Source organism: Fusarium pseudograminearum, chromosome 3, assembly GCF_000303195.2.
Source record: "Fusarium pseudograminearum CS3096 chromosome 3, whole genome shotgun sequence".
NCBI classification, from domain to species: Eukaryota; Fungi; Ascomycota; class Sordariomycetes; order Hypocreales; family Nectriaceae; genus Fusarium; species Fusarium pseudograminearum.
The window spans coordinates 6,744,127-6,760,894 of NC_031953.1; the positions used below are offsets into that span (position 1 = coordinate 6,744,127).

Here is a 16,768-nt window from a genome sequence, read left to right on the forward strand (position 1 = left end):
TTAATTTTATTTAGTTTATTTTTTAAGTCTTTAAATAATATTTATTAAAATAATTACTTTTACTTTTAAATTTTTAATTTTCTTTTTAATTACTTTAAAATTAAATTTAATAGTATTAAAAAGTTTATTATAATAATTATTAAAATTTTAAATTTTATATTTAAGTTTTTTAATTTTATTTTTATAAGATTTAAAGTTAATAAAAATAAGCTCTTTTTTATTTTTATTAGTATTTATTTCTTTAAATTTTTCCTTTAAAGTAAATTAAATATTAAAAGAAATTACCTTATAATAAGAGCTATTTTAAATAATAATAAGATAATTAAAAGTATTAAATACTATTATATAAAATATTATTTAATATAAATATAATATAATTTAAATAAAAGCTATTAATATATAATAATTAAGATTTTTAAAAGATAAATTAGTTTATATTAAGTTTATATTAATAGATATATAAGGTATTATTAAATAATAATAAAATATTATATCTTTTAATAGTAAATAAAATAAATTAAATATATTTAAATAAAGAAATCTTATTAATAGCTAATAAGCTAATTATATTAATATTAAAGTAAATATATATATACTTATAAAGGCTTATAGTATAAAGTAAGGCTTATATTATAAGTCTATTTATAAGCTATAAGTTATAAATCTTAATAACTTATAGTCTAATTAATCTAATAGAGGTAAAAGCAGTTATAATTAAAGGAAAATAATAAGGCTTAAGTAGTTATATATTAAGTTATAATACCTAGGTTCTATCTTACTAGGTGTAAATTAAGTTAAAAGCAGTTATATAAAAGACTATTTACTATTACCCTTTCTATAAGCTTATTTAAGTCTTTAGCCTTTTTACTATATTGCTTTATAAGAGATATTAAGAATATTATAATAAGAGGGAGTAATATTATAAAGGGAATTAAATAAAGTAGTAGTAAATAATCTAAAGCTGAGAAGTATTATAGATAATAATAGGTAATAACGCCTTCTTATAGATAACACCAGAGATCCCCTAAAAGATAATTCGGGCTATGTACCGCTTCTAAGGTTTTCAAGCTGACAATTCTAAGTTTTCACGTAGAGTTGGGGGGTGATAATTTTCAGTACCCATGCTTGCGCGGTGAGTGTACTTTAGTGGTTTAAGTGGGTCGCATGTGCTGAGAGTGAGCAGCACCTGAGCTGCGAGTGAGACAAGCCTGAGCCGCTTTACATAAAGCAGCGATGGTTTTTCGTCGGGATTCTCTTTCTAAAACAGCAAGTTTAATAGATTCATGGAAAGCATTCTACAGAAGTGCACAAGTTTTCATAGAGGTCCAACCAGCAAAATCGGAATATTTGTTGCAGCATACATATATATGCCTAGGTAATTCGAATGTGAATTATGTAAGATTATCAGATTAACAGAAGGAGTAGTTCATATTCTAAATCTAAAGAGTGTATCTGGACTGTTGTGTATCCGCCGCAACTTCCTCTCCATCCTCAACAACATTTCTCTCAACCTTCTTATTCTGACGCCAATAGACCCATATGATTCCAGCTGTAATTGGTAAAGCCGCAATATACAGCAAAATAATCGCCAAGAAACCACGCTTATACTTGGGTGCATCGCTCTCCCGAAATAGCTGCTTTCCCGCCAAGCCGCCTGCATTACTACCAATAACCACCAACGCAAGCCCAATGCTACGCTTCCCAGCAGATCGAACATTAATACTCAACCAAGCGTCATTCAAGCCCTGTGAAAGCGCATTCCCGCTGCTGAGCAAAGTAAACAAGGCATACTTAGTCCACTTGTCCTGGTCCGTTGATCCAAACAAGGCACCGCTAAAAGCAATACTCCAGACAAACGCAACCATGCACCACAGACCACGCTGCTTCGTCCTATCCGAAGCCCAAGCTATAGCGAAGCTGAGAATCACAACACAAAAGCTGCTGACAGAGTTGAGAAGGTTGGAGTTGATCTTGCTGAAGCCTAGACTTCGAATGATTGTAGGTCCGTAGAGTTGAAGACCGCCTTTGGGAGCTAGGGCAACCACGTTGAGAATCGTGTGGATCCATAGGCGGTAGTCAGTGAGAGCTGCTATGATACCGCCAAAGCTGATGTGAGCGTGGGCTTCAGTCTTGGAGATGTCTTCTTTGTAAATCCGGTGGTGCATAATGTCTCGCTCGCGCGTGGAGAATAGGTCGAAGCGGCCGTGAATAGGCTTGGTGTGAATTGGTGAGCGAGGAAGAAATAGAATAAAGACAAAGAAGATGACAAGTGTGAAGATTCCCTCGACTGTACGTCTGTTAGTTACTGTGACAATGTGAGTATGAGTCAAGACGTACTGATAAAAAGCCACTGCCAGCCCGCCAGCCCAAGGACGCCGCCCATCTGAAGGACACCAGCTGCAATCAACGAACCCGTCGCAGTAGCAAAGTAATTACCAAAATAGAAAATGGCCGTCCTCAGCGCCAATTCCTTCTCTCTATAAAACATGGCAAGCATATACTGCGCACCAGGAATAAACCCAGCCTCGAAGAACCCAAGCAGGAAGCGCGTGGCAAAGAATGAGTGCACATCAGTTACCCAAGCTTGTGTCAAGGCGACAGTCCCCCAGATGAGGACTTGGCCTGTCAGCCAGATGGGCGCGCCAAGTTTTTGAAGAATGATATTAGAGGGGATCTCGGCGACGATGATACCAATCATCATGAGTTGATCTCCGAGGTTGACGTCGTCTTTGGTGATGTTTAGGTCAGTTGTCAGTGTGTCGGTCAGGGCGTTGCTGATGTTGCTACGGTCGAGCTGGAGCGCGTAGAATCCGAGGACGAGAAGCGGCATGAGAATCATGTCCAGCCTTGTAGACATCAGTAGAGGTCGTTTGAAAATACTGGAAACTAGAAATTTACTTCCTGACTGCTGCCTTTTCCTCGGCCTCTGTCCAAGTAGGTTCAGGAACAATAGACATTGTACGAGTGTCGTTCATATCATGACCCTCTTTGGAGTCTTGATCACGATGCAACTCTTTATCGAAAGACATGGTGTTAATGAGGCGACAAAGTCGGATGAGCCGATATTGATTCTCCAGTCTAAAGACTTGGAGTTGTCTTTATAACATCCATCACCACCAGGATGATCCCCAGACTCGATTAGGGATGATAGCTAGCCAAGCAAGCTCGCCATTGAATGCCTGAATCGCGTATCTCTACCCGCGATGACAGTTTGCGGGGAGATAGGACTAAAGGGACATGGCGTCCCTAGTCTTCGGAGGTGAGCGTCGGTGGTGAGCGAAAACTGTGGGGTTTCGGCCACTTTGCCGACGCTGATCATTTTCAGCTTCAAGATGGCTGCTTCTATCTTTCAGCAAGATCATTAGTCTAATTACCTAAGCATCTGTGATTTAAGTCAGATCGAGGTTCTGCGATACCATCACAACCAAGCAAATCATCACTATCTTTCCTAAATCCGAAATCTTCAACCATGTCCAAAGATCCATCAAAACCCAATATCGTGCTCATCCTAGCCGATAATCTCGGTTGGGGTGAACTTGGCTGCTACGGCGGAGGTCTTCTCCGCGGTGCTGCAACACCTCGCATCGACAACCTCGCCACAGAAGGTCTTCTCTTGCACAACTTCAACGTGGAGAGTGACTGTGTTCCTACACGCTCAGCCTTGATGACAGGTCGTCATCCCATCCGCACAGGCTGTCGACAATCCGTTCCCGCGGGGTTCCCTCAAGGCCTCACGCGCTGGGAGCAAACGCTTCCGGAATGCCTCAAGCCAAAAGGCTATGCAACGGCACATCATGGAAAATGGCACCTTGGTGATATTCCCGGGCGGTACCCTTCCGATCGCGGCTTTGATGAGTGGTTTGGAATTCCACGAACGACGGATGAGAGTCAATTTACTTCGGCGTTGGGTTATACGCCTGAGGTCGCAGAACTTCCATATATCATGAAGGGCTGCGCAGGACAAGACTCTGAGAATGTCTGCGTCTATGACCTCGAGAAGCGGCGACTGATTGATGAAATGCTAGTCGATCAGTCCAAAGACTGGCTATCTCGTCAAGTCAAGGCCGAGAAACCGTTTTTCTTGTACCATCCGCTTGTCCATCTGCATTTCCCAACACTGCCGCATCGCGACTTTGAGGGAAAGACTGGCCAAGGCGAATTCGCTGACTCAATGGCAGAAATGGACCACCGAGTTGGCCAGTTGATCGACCACCTAGACGAACTGGGAGTTCGCGAGAACACCGTTCTCATTTTTGCCTCTGACAACGGACCAGAGTTCAGACCGCCTTACAAAGGCACTGCTGGGCCGTGGTCGGGGACGTATCACACGGCCATGGAAGGAAGTTTGAGAGTACCCTTCATCATCCGATGGCCAGGCCATGTTCCGAGTGGTGTGACATCCAATGAGATAGTCCACGTAACCGACATCTTCACCACCATTCTAGAAATCGCCGGTGCTGAAACTCCGTCTGATCGTCCTATCGACGGCGTCAGCCAAGTTGCCTTCTTCGAGAATCCAGCTTCTGTCAAATCACAGCGCCAAGGTTTTCTGTTTTACATCAAGGACGAACTGCGCGCTGTGAAATGGAAGGACTGGAAACTTCATCTGGTTTGGGAGCCTAAAGTGAATCAGTCATCTGGAAAGCTCGAGTCGCCGTATTTGTTCAACGTTGTAAGGGATCCGAAGGAGGAGACGGATGTCCTAGCTTACAACACTTGGGTCATGCAGCCAGTTATGAAGCTAAAAGCCGCATTTGATAAGAGTCTAAAGAATGATCCTGCACCGCCAGATCCTTTGAAGGGTTTGTAGATTGATATTAATTAATAAATCCCAAGATGGGAGTAATACATTTTCTATATGGTTCTCTTTTTGATCCCGCACGTGAAGTCTCTACTAAACTAAGTTGGGTCAAATATCCATGGATCCAGAGTCGGAGGTGTTGATGTCCATATACCCGCTGTTCCATTCAAATCCAATGGTGGTATCGAGAACTGTCCAAAAGGAAAATCGTCCGGAATCTCAAACGAAAGATCAGTCGCGACATCCGACATGGACGCCGATAACTCGTCGAATCGGTCACGGTACACCGTCCCAGGGGAGTATCGTTCTGCCATACCCCAGAGAACAGTCGAGCACACAGAAACACTCCTTTTGAGGGCATCAATCTCGAATACCGACCCCTGTAACGTGAGACTCTTGATGCAGTGAACCAATGCTGCACCAGACTGGAAGAGGTTTGGTGTTGTTCGCCAGTAGAATCTCAGCTTCCCCTCTTTGAACCCCTCCCGATAGAGTTCTATACTCGTCGACGCGTACCGGGCCAAATCCCGCAGTTCGGGTTCCGAAAGATCTGGAAAGTGGCGCGATGGCGAGAAGAGCGATACAAGTGTCATGTACAGAGCGCCATCGAAGAAGTTCTGAGGTGCCAGCTTTGATCTTGTATCAACTGGGGGGACTGTAGCGTGCCACTCAACAAGTCGATCCTTCATTCCCACCTTCCAAACTTTGTAGTCGAAAAAGGCACCATTTGCTGGGGGCTTGTAGTTGAGGGTGTGATATATCTCATATTCCAGCTGGCGGAATTGAATGCAATGGTTTGCCAGGGGGCTGCAGGATTCCGGGCCACTTGTTGAGGGCAAGGGTGTGAAGACTGCCTCGTCAGGTATTGACCGGGGACGATTGAGGACAACACAGAGGTTGGTTTCGAGGATGTAAGTTGACCAGAATACACGCCGTCTCTTGTTGGTCTCGGCATCCAAGATGGCTTCTTCGTTATTGCCGCCCGCAAGACGAGTCTCGTTCAGTAGATCAAGGTCGATAGCAAGACGCGTTGCCAGACCAATAAAGTGCCATGCTGCCGAGAGATTGGATGCGAATATTGTATACTGAACGATGAGAAGGAGGTTTTGTAGATGTTGGAGGTTGCCTTTCCAGGTAGCCTGCGGTCGCTCTGTCAGGATTCCAATAGCAGAGGCAAAAAATGAGTCTGATGCTGTTGTCGGGACAGCAGAGTCGATGCGGTTGAGAAGCCTGATGGCGATGGCTAGCACCATGCAGAGTTGGAATTTCTGGACTGGTTTGCTGCCTTGATCGACATTCGGTAGATCTTGATACAAGACGGTGATTATTTCGTGGAATGATTCTTGACAAAGAATGGGTGAAAAGAAGTTTGAGTGTTCGAAGTAGGTAGCCGCAAGTTGAAAAGTGGTAGACTTGGGAGGGAACTTGGTCCTTTCTGGCACGGTGATGGCACCGAGAAGAGCATGGTAACCAGAAGTTCCTTTGTCTTGTACATCGCTTGATTCTGGTATGAAAAGACTCAGCAAGTTCAGATCGGTTGACTGTCGGGGCTCGGGGGTGGCTTCAGCAACATCTTGAGAGATGCGACTCCCGGCGAGAGATTCGGTGTCCAATCCATGGCCCTGCAAGGCGAGTTCAAGTTCAGCGACTCGATCCTCGAGGCTTTTGATGTAGCTGAATGAAGATCAGTAATCTTTCTTCCATGCGAAAGTACTTAAATGAACATGCCTCCGAGGCGCTGTTTGACCATCAATGTCAAGGCTTACACAGGGTACGCCTGCACGTGCACACGGGGAACATGCTGGGATGTTTTGATCACAGCGCTGTTTTCTTGACTTGCATCGCTGACAGGCCGTTACGTTGGCGCGTCGGACACTGCTTCGTTTGCGAGCTGTAGAGGGAGTATTCTCCATGAGTTTAGCATGACTGCAAGTGGGAGCGAGGTTTGGAGATGGCAGGTTTATTAGCGGTCAGGTTTACTGAAGAGCTCAGCCTGTCGCTTCTTTCTTTCCCCGCGCTATCAGCGATAAGAACCCAGAATTAATGTCATCATTCACGCTAATCCTTTTCGAGTTGCAGGGCAGTTCCAGGGCATTTCCAGTGCATTGATGCTAATTGCAACCCGGGCAGCATATTATTTACATGATGCTATATCCTCTGACCAACGAAGAATTACTGCCCAAAGCACAAGTAGACGAGATTATTAATTAGATTTATTACAGTTCTAATTTCTCAAGCTATGTATTTTTATAACATCAACAACTCATCAAGCCATAACACGATAGACAGGATATTCATCTCCCACATTAACAGGCAAGATGTTAAACGTAGCATAAGAATCAACATTCTCAGGCTCAAGAACAACAAAAGCATACGCCGCAGCAGCTTGTCTGGCAGAAACCCAGTAGCTACCCGCAGGCATGGTAATCTCCTTGCGCTTGGTCTCAGTGGTAACAGTGTTGAGAACTGTTCCATGGTAGACGCTAGCGCCCAAGGTGATGCTGGTCACGTTGAGTGCTTCAACTTCACCCTTGAACTCGGAGCGGAGCTGATCGACCTTGACACCGACGAGGCGGAGACGGTCGGCGGCTTCTTTCCATGCTTGGGGGAAGACGTAGGCTTCGGGACGGCTGCGTGTCAGGTTGGCCTTGACAGGCGTTGAGCTGAGGAACTCGATGGGGACCTTGACTAGTTTTCCCGTCTCGACCTCGATCATGTCCCAGGTTCGGTTCTCAGGTGTGTAGCTGTCGTTGATGACAATGTCATCGTCACCCTCAATGACCTTGCGACGGGCTCCCTCTATCACCTCGTACACCTCCTCAGCATTGTCAGCGGCTGTTTGGACAATGGCTTCAATCATGGTCAATCCCGATACGACACGTCGCTGGAAGTTCTGACCGCCCAGCATGATACCTCTAGTCTCGGTAAGGAACACCATGGCCTGGGTGAGAGCCAACGAGACATCGCCTGCACGAGCCTGGGTGTCGAGCTGAGTAAAGACCAAGGGCTCTGCAGCGCTACCAACAATGTAAGGGCTCCAACGCAGCTTGCGCTTCTCCATTGCGCCGGCGATTTGCGGTGCAAAGACAGATTCGGAGTACTCGCGGATATCCTTGTGGATGTTGAGGTTCTTCATAGCGTCAAATTGACCGTCTACAGCTTGGTGCCATTGCTTGTTGTCGCCGAAAGGTCTGGTCGCGCCGAACTCGTGAGCGTCAACAGCAATGTGAGGGTGGAAATCAGTGATCAAGGCCTTGACATCACGGGTCTGTTGGCTAGCAAATCGAATGTGATCTCTGTTGGGATCGTATCCAGTGGCGAGGACTCGCTGAAAGTACGCGACACCATCGGGGTTGTAACGAGGAAGAATCATGATGTCCATCTTTTCCAAAATTGAAGCTGTCCAAGTAGAGTTTGTATCGAATTTGCCCAGCAAAGCCAAAAGCGCTTGATCTCCCCCAGGTTCGTTGCCATGAACTCCGCCTTGCAGATAAACTCGTAATTTTTCTGTCGAGGTTGCATTGGCCTTGACCTGGGGCTGGGTAGATGTGGTGAGGTAGACGTAAGGGATTGAGCGTCCTTCGTCGGACTTGAATGCGGGATTCTTGTACGTCAACCAGTCATTGCGAGACGCGAGGCTCTGGAGAAAGTATTCTGGCCATGTTAGTGTTTGTATAATGTGTTGCGTTTCTTGACGTACCCAGTGTCGCATCATCAGTCGGGCCACTGGTGCCGTTTTTGAACCCGGCAGGAATGCTCTTAGGGTCAGTGAAAGCAGGTGACTCAAGCTTTACATCGTCGATACTTGGAAAGTTCTTGACGGCTTCCTCGTCATCATTTACGACAGCCACCTGATTCTTGGCATATGTTTGCTGAGCCGCGGCCAAGCCGACGTACAAAAGACCAGTGGTGAACACAGCACGGAGTGACATGATTACCAAACGAGCGATACAGAGTCACCTACCACACTAGGGTCCCATCATGAGGGCTTTTACGACATTTTATAGATCAGCCAAGAGAATGGGCCTCATGTTATTACGACTCTCCCCATGGGAACTTATGAGCCGTTCAACAGTTTTACCCCGCCGATCAGCAAGGAAGCTTATCATGCTAGGGTTCGCCGATGATAAGCTTAAACCGTTTAAAGCAGGTACCATGACATTAAGCTCCGCAAAGTTGCAATCGTGGGCGGGGGAATGAGGTGCCAAGGCTACGAGGATTGGGAGTTATTTACCGCTTCTTGTTTTTGGGATCGGTCCTTGATTTAATCCCGGATCGTTAGGGATCGTCCTCGGAAGATTAGATAAGGGAATGTCCTCAGGGCGTCAGACAAATTGGCTGCTGGAAAAGCATAAGAGACGAAATTAGTAGGTCAGCTTGTGCTACTTAGACTATACCCTTTAGGCGATTTATTTTTGTACACAAAGACTCAAGAGGTTGTAACCCACTAGCCAGCCTCTGCCGTGGAAGCGTCACGTTAGTGGGGTAACAGTTAAGATTTACTAGCATTCGTGTCGGCCAACTGCAGGGTAATTTAACAACAAACGCGCGATGGTACGGTGACTTCAAGAGACGCAATGAGGAATAAATTGAGACATATATTAATTTCTAAAGCTATTGGACTATTAATCTCGGCAAGTCTAGAAGAGAACCTAGATGTTAGGAGTAAGTGGTAGAGTGAAGTTGTCGAAAATGGAATGAATAATGATGGTGGTAATCGCGGGAGTAAGAACACCAACCTTTCACTATCAGCAGCTGGGCTACATAGTGCGCAACTTTAAGCTCAAAGCTTAACCGATCACCAAGACAACGTGGCCGAGTGGTTAAGGCGATGCCCTGCTATCTCTTCTGAGACATCATAGGCATTGTGTTCGCACGCGTAGGTTCGAATCCTGCCGTTGTCGATCCTTTTTGTCTTTTGCATTTCCTGTACTCTATTTGTATCTACCCAATACATGAATGAAATCATAACTTAGCGCTTAATTGGGACGTTGTAAGCTTTGTGGATGTCCAGGTAGGCTTTTTTGTTTGTTACAATTGCTCCAATCCAGGATAACGAATGTGGAGGAAAATGACACCACCGGAGCAGCGAGCAATAGCCCCTCCTCATACCATAGCTGAATTTCGCTAAGACAAAAGAATCGACTAGTTGTTTCAATTCACTGTGCCGTTCACAAGTCCATTTGTCCAGCTTTGTTCTTTTTAAAACCTAGTGTTGAACTCTTTGTCCATATGCCAAAGAATAGTAACAAAGTGTCCGTCTACACAATGGTTGTACCGTATCCATTTGTTCAGGTTGAAAAACACGATTATTTACATAACCCAGAACGCAGTCACATCCAGTATATAAAGCCAAAAGTCCTCTTCTCAGTATCATCTTCTCAAACCATTCATCAAACCATGAAAATCCTAAGGTATGTCCCCCTCTTCACAAAAAGCTAACGCGATCTGCAGATTAGATCACGCCCTGAACCACCTGGTTCAAGCACTACTCACCATGGCGTCTCCCTTTACCGCCCCAGTCGGCGAAGAAACCGCCGAGATGCTCCACATGAAGCTGAACCTCCTAAACGAAGAGATCATCCAGCAAGAAAACAAACTCCCTGCGCTAGCCGCAGACGTCGCCAAGAAGCTCGCCGGCAACATTTCCATTGCTGAGCGTGAGCGACAGGAACAACGAGCCAGTGATGCCTGCCATCGCATTCGTGCTATGCAGCGCGAGTACGATGAGCTTTGGCAGCGTTGGTACAAGATGTTGCAGCAGGAAGGGAATGTGGATGGTAACAAGTTGGAGCTTGAGATGAAGAAGAATGATGAAATGAGGCTTGAGCAGGAGTGGGTGGGAGTTGAGTTGGTACGCTGGTCGTGCTGAGATTAACTTCCACAAAGTAGAACGAGAAGGAAGTACTATCATTGATAAAATCTCTCCTTTGATTGACTCCAGAATTTATTATGAATTTGTGTTCCATTCCTATTTATCATGTCAATATTGATTGTGTTGTTGTGCAGGTTTGCCTTGGTGATGTTCAGACATAAACTCCTTAAAACATTGATTGGTTGCTTCAAGAGTATGCCATGATAACATTGCATCAACACATCGTTTTCAAGGACATGTGCGTATACATCTAGCTGCCACTCACCATGTCAAGTTGGGAAAATCGTATTCTATGAGGGCGGTATAGTATCAATGCATCATCATTATAGGATTGCTCCCGTCATTAGTATATACTTTTGAATAATAAAGGAAAATCCACATGTCAATCATGACCAGAACCTGAGCTTATTAACCCATCCCGACACCTGACCAGTCGATCCATCAGAATCATTACCAGAATTCCCAAACGATACTTGTCGCGGTCTGACATAATATCTATCTATCTCCCGCACCGAATAATCCACGTCTGTGGCCAAAGGCAACACCATCTCCCACGGCGACGGGGGTTCTGCCAAATCGCCACTATCATGACTTCTACTAGATCCCTCGGAAGTCCTCTCGTGTGGATTCTCATACACGGTTTCGGGCCTGTCAAGTGATGGGAACTGCCGGCTCCTGCTAGACAAGCTAGATGTGGACCTGGGATTCCTCTCTGAGTGGTTCGAGATAGATCGTTTGGGTCGTGCGATTTCGAAAGAGGGGAACTGTCCGTTTCTGTCGGAAAGACTTGATATGGATCGCTCGGGTCGCGGAGAGCGGAAATATGTTCGGAGAAGTTCAGGTGATACAGGATCCGAGTCTCGGTTAGATGACGTGTTGGACGACGATTGAGTGGTGGAAGAATGTTCTGAATACGATAAACTGCTTCTGTAGTCGACTATGCCTCTTTCCGAGAGGTTCGTCCTATTTGTGGGACGTCTCCTCAGTTGCCGAAGACCATAGACCTGTAAAACAATTAATACAACCGAAAACTCCATGACATACGAGATGACTTACCTGAGGCCGTGAGGCCTCGGGAGGCGGAGTACTCTTCCATTCATTATAACTAGTTACAGCAAGTCGTCCAAATTCCAACGCCGTAGGTATCAGAAACATGCCGATAATGAAAATGGTGTGAAAGATCAGGATGATATAACCAAGTACACTCGCTGCAATGTGACTCCAGATTTGAGGAATCATCCCCAGGCAGAGAAGAAGAACGGTAAGTCGTGCACTCGCCATGAAAATGGGTTTGGAGAGTAGCCCAGGCGCAGCTGTGGCCCATGCCAGAAAACAAAGCTGTATGAGTTCGCATGCAATTAGAGAGCACACTTGTGCGATGCCAAAACGCTGCAATCCACCCACGATAACTCCGCGTGCGAACAAAAGTATAAAAGTAACGAGGGTGTAGTGATCTTGCGTGCGAGAAGGCTCTCCGTCGTCGTCTTGCATGTGGATGTCGTCGATGAGTAGATAACCCATGTTCTGCGGACTCCTCGATGCTAATCCCCACCAGCTTGCAATGATGAGAAGAGCGACGATCGAAATTACGAGACAAGTGTAGTATACAGGTCGTGCGGTCGCGCTGTCGAGTTGGTATGTCGTCCATGCCGTCAGTGGGAACAAGAGGTAGCTGAGAAACACCCGTAGAGCAACCCAGATGGTGGCTTTCTGTCGTTCAAGCGTGGAGCTTTCGAGAGTCAATGTCCCCGACCGATTGAACCAGTCTCGCGTCCATTTGACACGTAGGCCGATTTGAAGGATGCTGTAAAGACCAACGAGGATGACAAAAGCGAGGCCGACGATATTGGCCCAGGTGTGAACTGTGACAGGTGCAGCCATGACCTGGGTCATATGTTCAAGACCCGACGTTCCTCCAAAAGTACCGTTGATCTCGTGGATGCCATTGTGAATACCATAGTAATGCGATTCCCTCCATAAAATACCCTTGCGAAACATGAGAGTCGACCAGCTGATTCCGGTAACGACAGGTTGCAAAAACCCAGGCTGGTAAAGGGTGAGAGTGCTCGAGAAGAAGATGAACTGAAAGTAGAGAAGACAATCGGCGATTCTTGTCAGGTGAGACCTGTCTGGACTTCTGTCTGTGCCATTTTCTTCATCATCGCCAAGCGGATGCACCAAATTATACCACTCTCGCCATCCAGCAACGAGAATGACCAAAATAAAGATCAAAGTCGGACCCCAAAACGAGATCCCCTGGAACGTCGAACCGATATCAGGCGTCAAGAAGGACCGAAGGCACGCGACTGAGAAGTGCTCCGGGCCGTCGATGTTGAGTTCCACCGTGTAAGCCGCCAGCGGCGCAGGATCATCAATCTTGAACAAAACATCTAGGACTTGCAGATGAACTACCAGGTTGATCTGCTTGTACTTCTTTGTCTTGCAAGTCACATTCTGGTGGTCGCTGTTATAACGCCTCGTGCCACCAACAGCCCCTAAACTCAATTCGACAGAAGCGTTGTCGACCAAGGCTGCCTCACAAGCCGCTAATGTCTGGTAATTGGCTAACAGCTGAAAACTGAGATGAGTCTCATCATTTTGCTTCTCCAGGTACGCGTTGAGAGAATTTGGTACGAAGTGGTCTTCAAAGGTGATAGTTGAAGACGGATTCCGACCCTGGCAGTCTTGGAACTGGAGATGGGCCGCGTAAGTTTGGCGTGTTGTTGACAGAAGGAATACGGTGAACAAGACAAGGCGTAATAATAATGAGTGCATTTGTGACAAGGACTATTATTTCTCGAAAGAAGGCTGAATGACCATTACCACGTTTTTACGATTGTCGTCATTTGATAGAAGGAATGGATGGGGCCTGGGGTTGTCTCTCGCTTGCGTCGGCTTGGGGAGATTAGGAGGTGGAAACAACAAACAAGGAGAAAATAAAAAAGAGATTTTTTAGGTGCCTTGCAGCTCAGGTACTTTTTGGGGGCGAAGTACTCTGTAGTAGTGCTGAGTTTGTTTTTTTGGCGCTTGACCCAAAGTGTCGGTCCGATCTTGGCTGTGCTGGTTTAGTGTGGGAGATGAAACTTGGTATTGTTTGAGAGTCGAGGCTGAAGGATCGTGAAATGTGAGGAGGAACTAGCTCTACTCGAGTGGGAGAAACAGCGACAACTAACAGAACTCATTTCTTCGATGAGATTGTCGTGTTTGTTATGAGTATTTGATGAGTTTGCATGATCAGCAGAGGGATGTTCAATGATCTTCAGAGAGCATGGGTCGGACTTGTCCGCGTGGCGAAGTACAGCGTTTCATTATGGAGCCGCTGCGGAATATCCATCATCCGATGTGCCTGCAGCCGAGGCCCTGGTACCTGGGTGCATTCACTTGGAGACAATTCAGTCCATAAACAAGGAGAAACCAGACCCAGCTTTGGTGTCCTTGATCAAAAGAGAGACCCAGTGACATTTCGGAACATTTAATCCTTGGCCTGCCTCGTGCGTGAGTGATCTCAGCCTTGGCTGCTCAGCCCCGAACGTGTTGATCGTCATTGTTATAACCAATCCTGGCTTTGCAGTGTAACATTGGGACATATCACCAACACGTTGGACAGGAAACACCAACCAGGTTCGAAGAGAGAGTGTTTAAGGTTAGGATGTTTTCTTTGTTGTAAAGAAACTAGATAATACTAACCTATCGAATTGACTTTGGTATGCTTAGAAGTGGTTACAAGTGTCATATAGTCCCTCATCCAAACCATGCACCATCAAGTCTCATGCTCACTCTCACCACTGAACAATACCATCACCACCAACAAACCAAAATGTTTGCTCCATAGCGTCGTAGCATCCTATTGTCCTGACCTCCAGTGGCTGAAGACAATGGCTTGGGCCAAGCAAAACTAGCCCTACCCTGAAAGGCGGATCGCAAAACTAAAATACCCACTTTCCCGGACCACTTCGCACCGAACCCATGACACACTGACCGATCTCTCGTCCACCGCCCTTCACTCACTCACTCATCTATCAAATCTACCACTTCACTGCCACCATGTCTTGCTTCTCATCCCTACCACCACAGCCCACAGACGAGATCTTTGATCTTCTTGGTGCCTACAGGAAAGACTCCAACCCTGACCGCGTCAACCTCGGTGTCGGCGTCTACTGCACCGACGAAGGCAAATCCTGGCCTCTTGACGTTGTCACCCGCGTGGAGAAGGATCTCTTTGAAGAGGCTAGTTTAACCAGACACGATTATCTTCCCATCGAGGGCGACCAGCAGTTCCTCAAGCTTGCGAGGGATCTTGTTTTTGCCCATCAGGATGAGTTGAGCGTCGCTTCCGTACAAACCGTCTCCGGAACCGGAGCGAACCATATCGGTGCTCGTTTCGTCGCGGATTACCTTCGACCGCAAAATATCTGGGTTTCAGACCCTACCTGGGCGAACCACCACATGATCTGGGAGTCTGTTGGTCTCAAGCCCAAGCTGTATCCCTACTACAAAAAGTCGGATTGCTCGTTGGACTTTGAGGGTATGATCAAGACTCTTGAGGAAGAAGCTCAACCTCGCGATGCCGTCTTGCTACACGCATGTGCACACAACCCTACCGGCCTCGATCCCACAAAGGAGCAGTGGGAGATCATCGCAGAGGTCTGTCAGCGAAAGCAACTGTTCCCCTTTTTCGACGCCGCCTACCAAGGCTTCGCATCCGGCAGTCCCGCAGAAGACGCCTGGGCCATCCGCTACTTTTACCAACAGCAGCCACGACCTGACATGATTGTCGCGCAATCCTTTTCCAAGAACTTTGGTCTTTACGGTCATAGAACAGGAGCAATTCATCTTGTGCTCGCGGAGCCCTCCAAGGAGATCAGGGACAACGCTTACTCCACCCTTTCGTACCTTTTGCGATCTGAAATCTCCATGGCTCCCAAGTATGGTTCAACGATTGTCAAGACGGTTTTGGATAGTGAGGAGTTGACTGCTGCTTGGATGGCTGATTTGCAAGTCATGAGCAGTCGTATCAAGAGCATGCGACAGGCTCTGTATGATGAGTTGGTGCGCTTGGAGACACCTGGTACATGGAACCACATCATTGATCAGGTAAGTGGCGTTTGGAACAAAGAATAAGAGCAAAGACTAACTGTTGCAGATTGGCATGTTCTCATACACTGGCTTGACCCCCTTTGAGGTCAAGGTTCTTCGGGAGCGCTTCCACATCTACCTGCTCAAGTCAGGACGTATTTCCATTTCTGGCTGTAAGTTTCAAGTGCCCTGCTGCCATGATTATACAACAGAGCTAACAAATGTGCAGTGAACAAGAGAAATGTCAACTACGTTGCCAAGGCCATCCACGATGTCCGAGCAAATGGCTATGAGCTCAATGGCACAAACGGTACAAATGGAACAAATGGTGTCAATGGACACTAGGCTGTATTTTATAATCATATTTAGACTACAGATTTCTTGCCCTCCCGGGTTTATAGATGCATAGCCTTTGTCTCTCAAATTTTCATGTCGAAATCGTCGTCAGGTCCGATGTCGGCCCGAACTCGGCTATGGTTGTCTTTGTGCTGAACTGTCGCGTGTGACTTGGATCTTGTCAGAACAGTTGTGCTACTTCTCACGAGCTATAAAAGAGTTTGTCATGAGTATTTAAGTGAATCGCTTATCGAGTGGCAGACCATTCTTTCATGTTGTACTTTCCATAATAAGATTGTTCACGTTCACTGACCGTAGCTAGAATATGCAGTATGTGGTCAGTCTACTCTTATATTTACAATACAATATCAACCACCATGTCAATATTTGGTCGCTCATGGCGTTGATGTCTGTATACATGGATGTCCTCGTTAGACCCGGTGGTTTCCGAAGCGAATACGAATACTCCATCAACCGAGCTCAAAAATAGGACCACTCTCGATGATCCAAACATGATCTTATCAATCTCGCTAGAAATCAGCTGTTTCTTCCTCATCCTATTAGAAACCTCTTACAATCAACATGTCTCAGCCCTCTGCAGTTGAATAAAGTCGGTGTACAAGGGCAAAACGATTCTCCGCTCCGTGTCTTGTTCACGCCGCTTGCCCCGCAAACGTACG

The 16,768-nt window shown here is 46.3% G+C and overlaps 6 protein-coding genes across 6 annotated transcripts, besides 5 other annotated features; 3 read left to right on the forward strand and 3 right to left on the reverse strand.

The window, feature by feature from the left end:
• Positions 1-53: a repeat region.
• Positions 54-185: a repeat region.
• Positions 186-213: 28 nt separating this feature from the next.
• Positions 214-277: a repeat region.
• Positions 278-287: 10 nt separating this feature from the next.
• Positions 288-516: a microsatellite.
• Positions 517-603: a repeat region.
• Positions 604-1,439: 836 nt separating this feature from the next.
• FPSE_02894 (uncharacterized protein) lies at positions 1,440-3,029 on the reverse strand (the record flags this gene model as incomplete). The annotated part of the gene is made up of 3 exons (XM_009256013.1): positions 1,440-2,287; positions 2,338-2,846; positions 2,899-3,029. 3 exons carry the CDS (start codon positions 3,027-3,029, stop codon positions 1,440-1,442), a joined length of 1,488 nt encoding a protein of 495 aa, XP_009254288.1.
• Positions 3,030-3,469: 440 nt separating this feature from the next.
• FPSE_02893 (uncharacterized protein) lies at positions 3,470-4,810 on the forward strand (the record flags this gene model as incomplete). Its single annotated transcript, XM_009256012.1, has 1 exon — positions 3,470-4,810. One exon carries the CDS (start codon positions 3,470-3,472, stop codon positions 4,808-4,810), a length of 1,341 nt encoding a protein of 446 aa, XP_009254287.1.
• An 89-nt stretch (positions 4,811-4,899) lies between these two features.
• FPSE_02892 (uncharacterized protein) lies at positions 4,900-8,733 on the reverse strand (the record flags this gene model as incomplete). The annotated part of the gene is made up of 3 exons (XM_009256011.1): positions 4,900-6,475; positions 7,177-8,455; positions 8,502-8,733. 3 exons carry the CDS (start codon positions 8,731-8,733, stop codon positions 4,900-4,902), a joined length of 3,087 nt encoding a protein of 1,028 aa, XP_009254286.1.
• Positions 8,734-10,201: 1,468 nt separating this feature from the next.
• On the forward strand, positions 10,202-10,673 carry FPSE_02891 (uncharacterized protein; the record flags this gene model as incomplete). The annotated part of the gene is made up of 2 exons (XM_009256010.1): positions 10,202-10,215; positions 10,256-10,673. The coding sequence occupies 2 exons, from the start codon at positions 10,202-10,204 to the stop codon at positions 10,671-10,673; spliced, it is 432 nt and encodes a 143-aa protein (XP_009254285.1).
• Positions 10,674-11,062: 389 nt separating this feature from the next.
• Positions 11,063-13,451, reverse strand: FPSE_02890 (uncharacterized protein; the record flags this gene model as incomplete). The annotated part of the gene is made up of 2 exons (XM_009256009.1): positions 11,063-11,680; positions 11,733-13,451. The coding sequence occupies 2 exons, from the start codon at positions 13,449-13,451 to the stop codon at positions 11,063-11,065; spliced, it is 2,337 nt and encodes a 778-aa protein (XP_009254284.1).
• Positions 13,452-14,720: 1,269 nt separating this feature from the next.
• On the forward strand, positions 14,721-16,097 carry FPSE_02889 (uncharacterized protein; the record flags this gene model as incomplete). The annotated part of the gene is made up of 3 exons (XM_009256008.1): positions 14,721-15,770; positions 15,820-15,925; positions 15,982-16,097. 3 exons carry the CDS (start codon positions 14,721-14,723, stop codon positions 16,095-16,097), a joined length of 1,272 nt encoding a protein of 423 aa, XP_009254283.1.
• Positions 16,098-16,768: the final 671 nt, after the last annotated feature.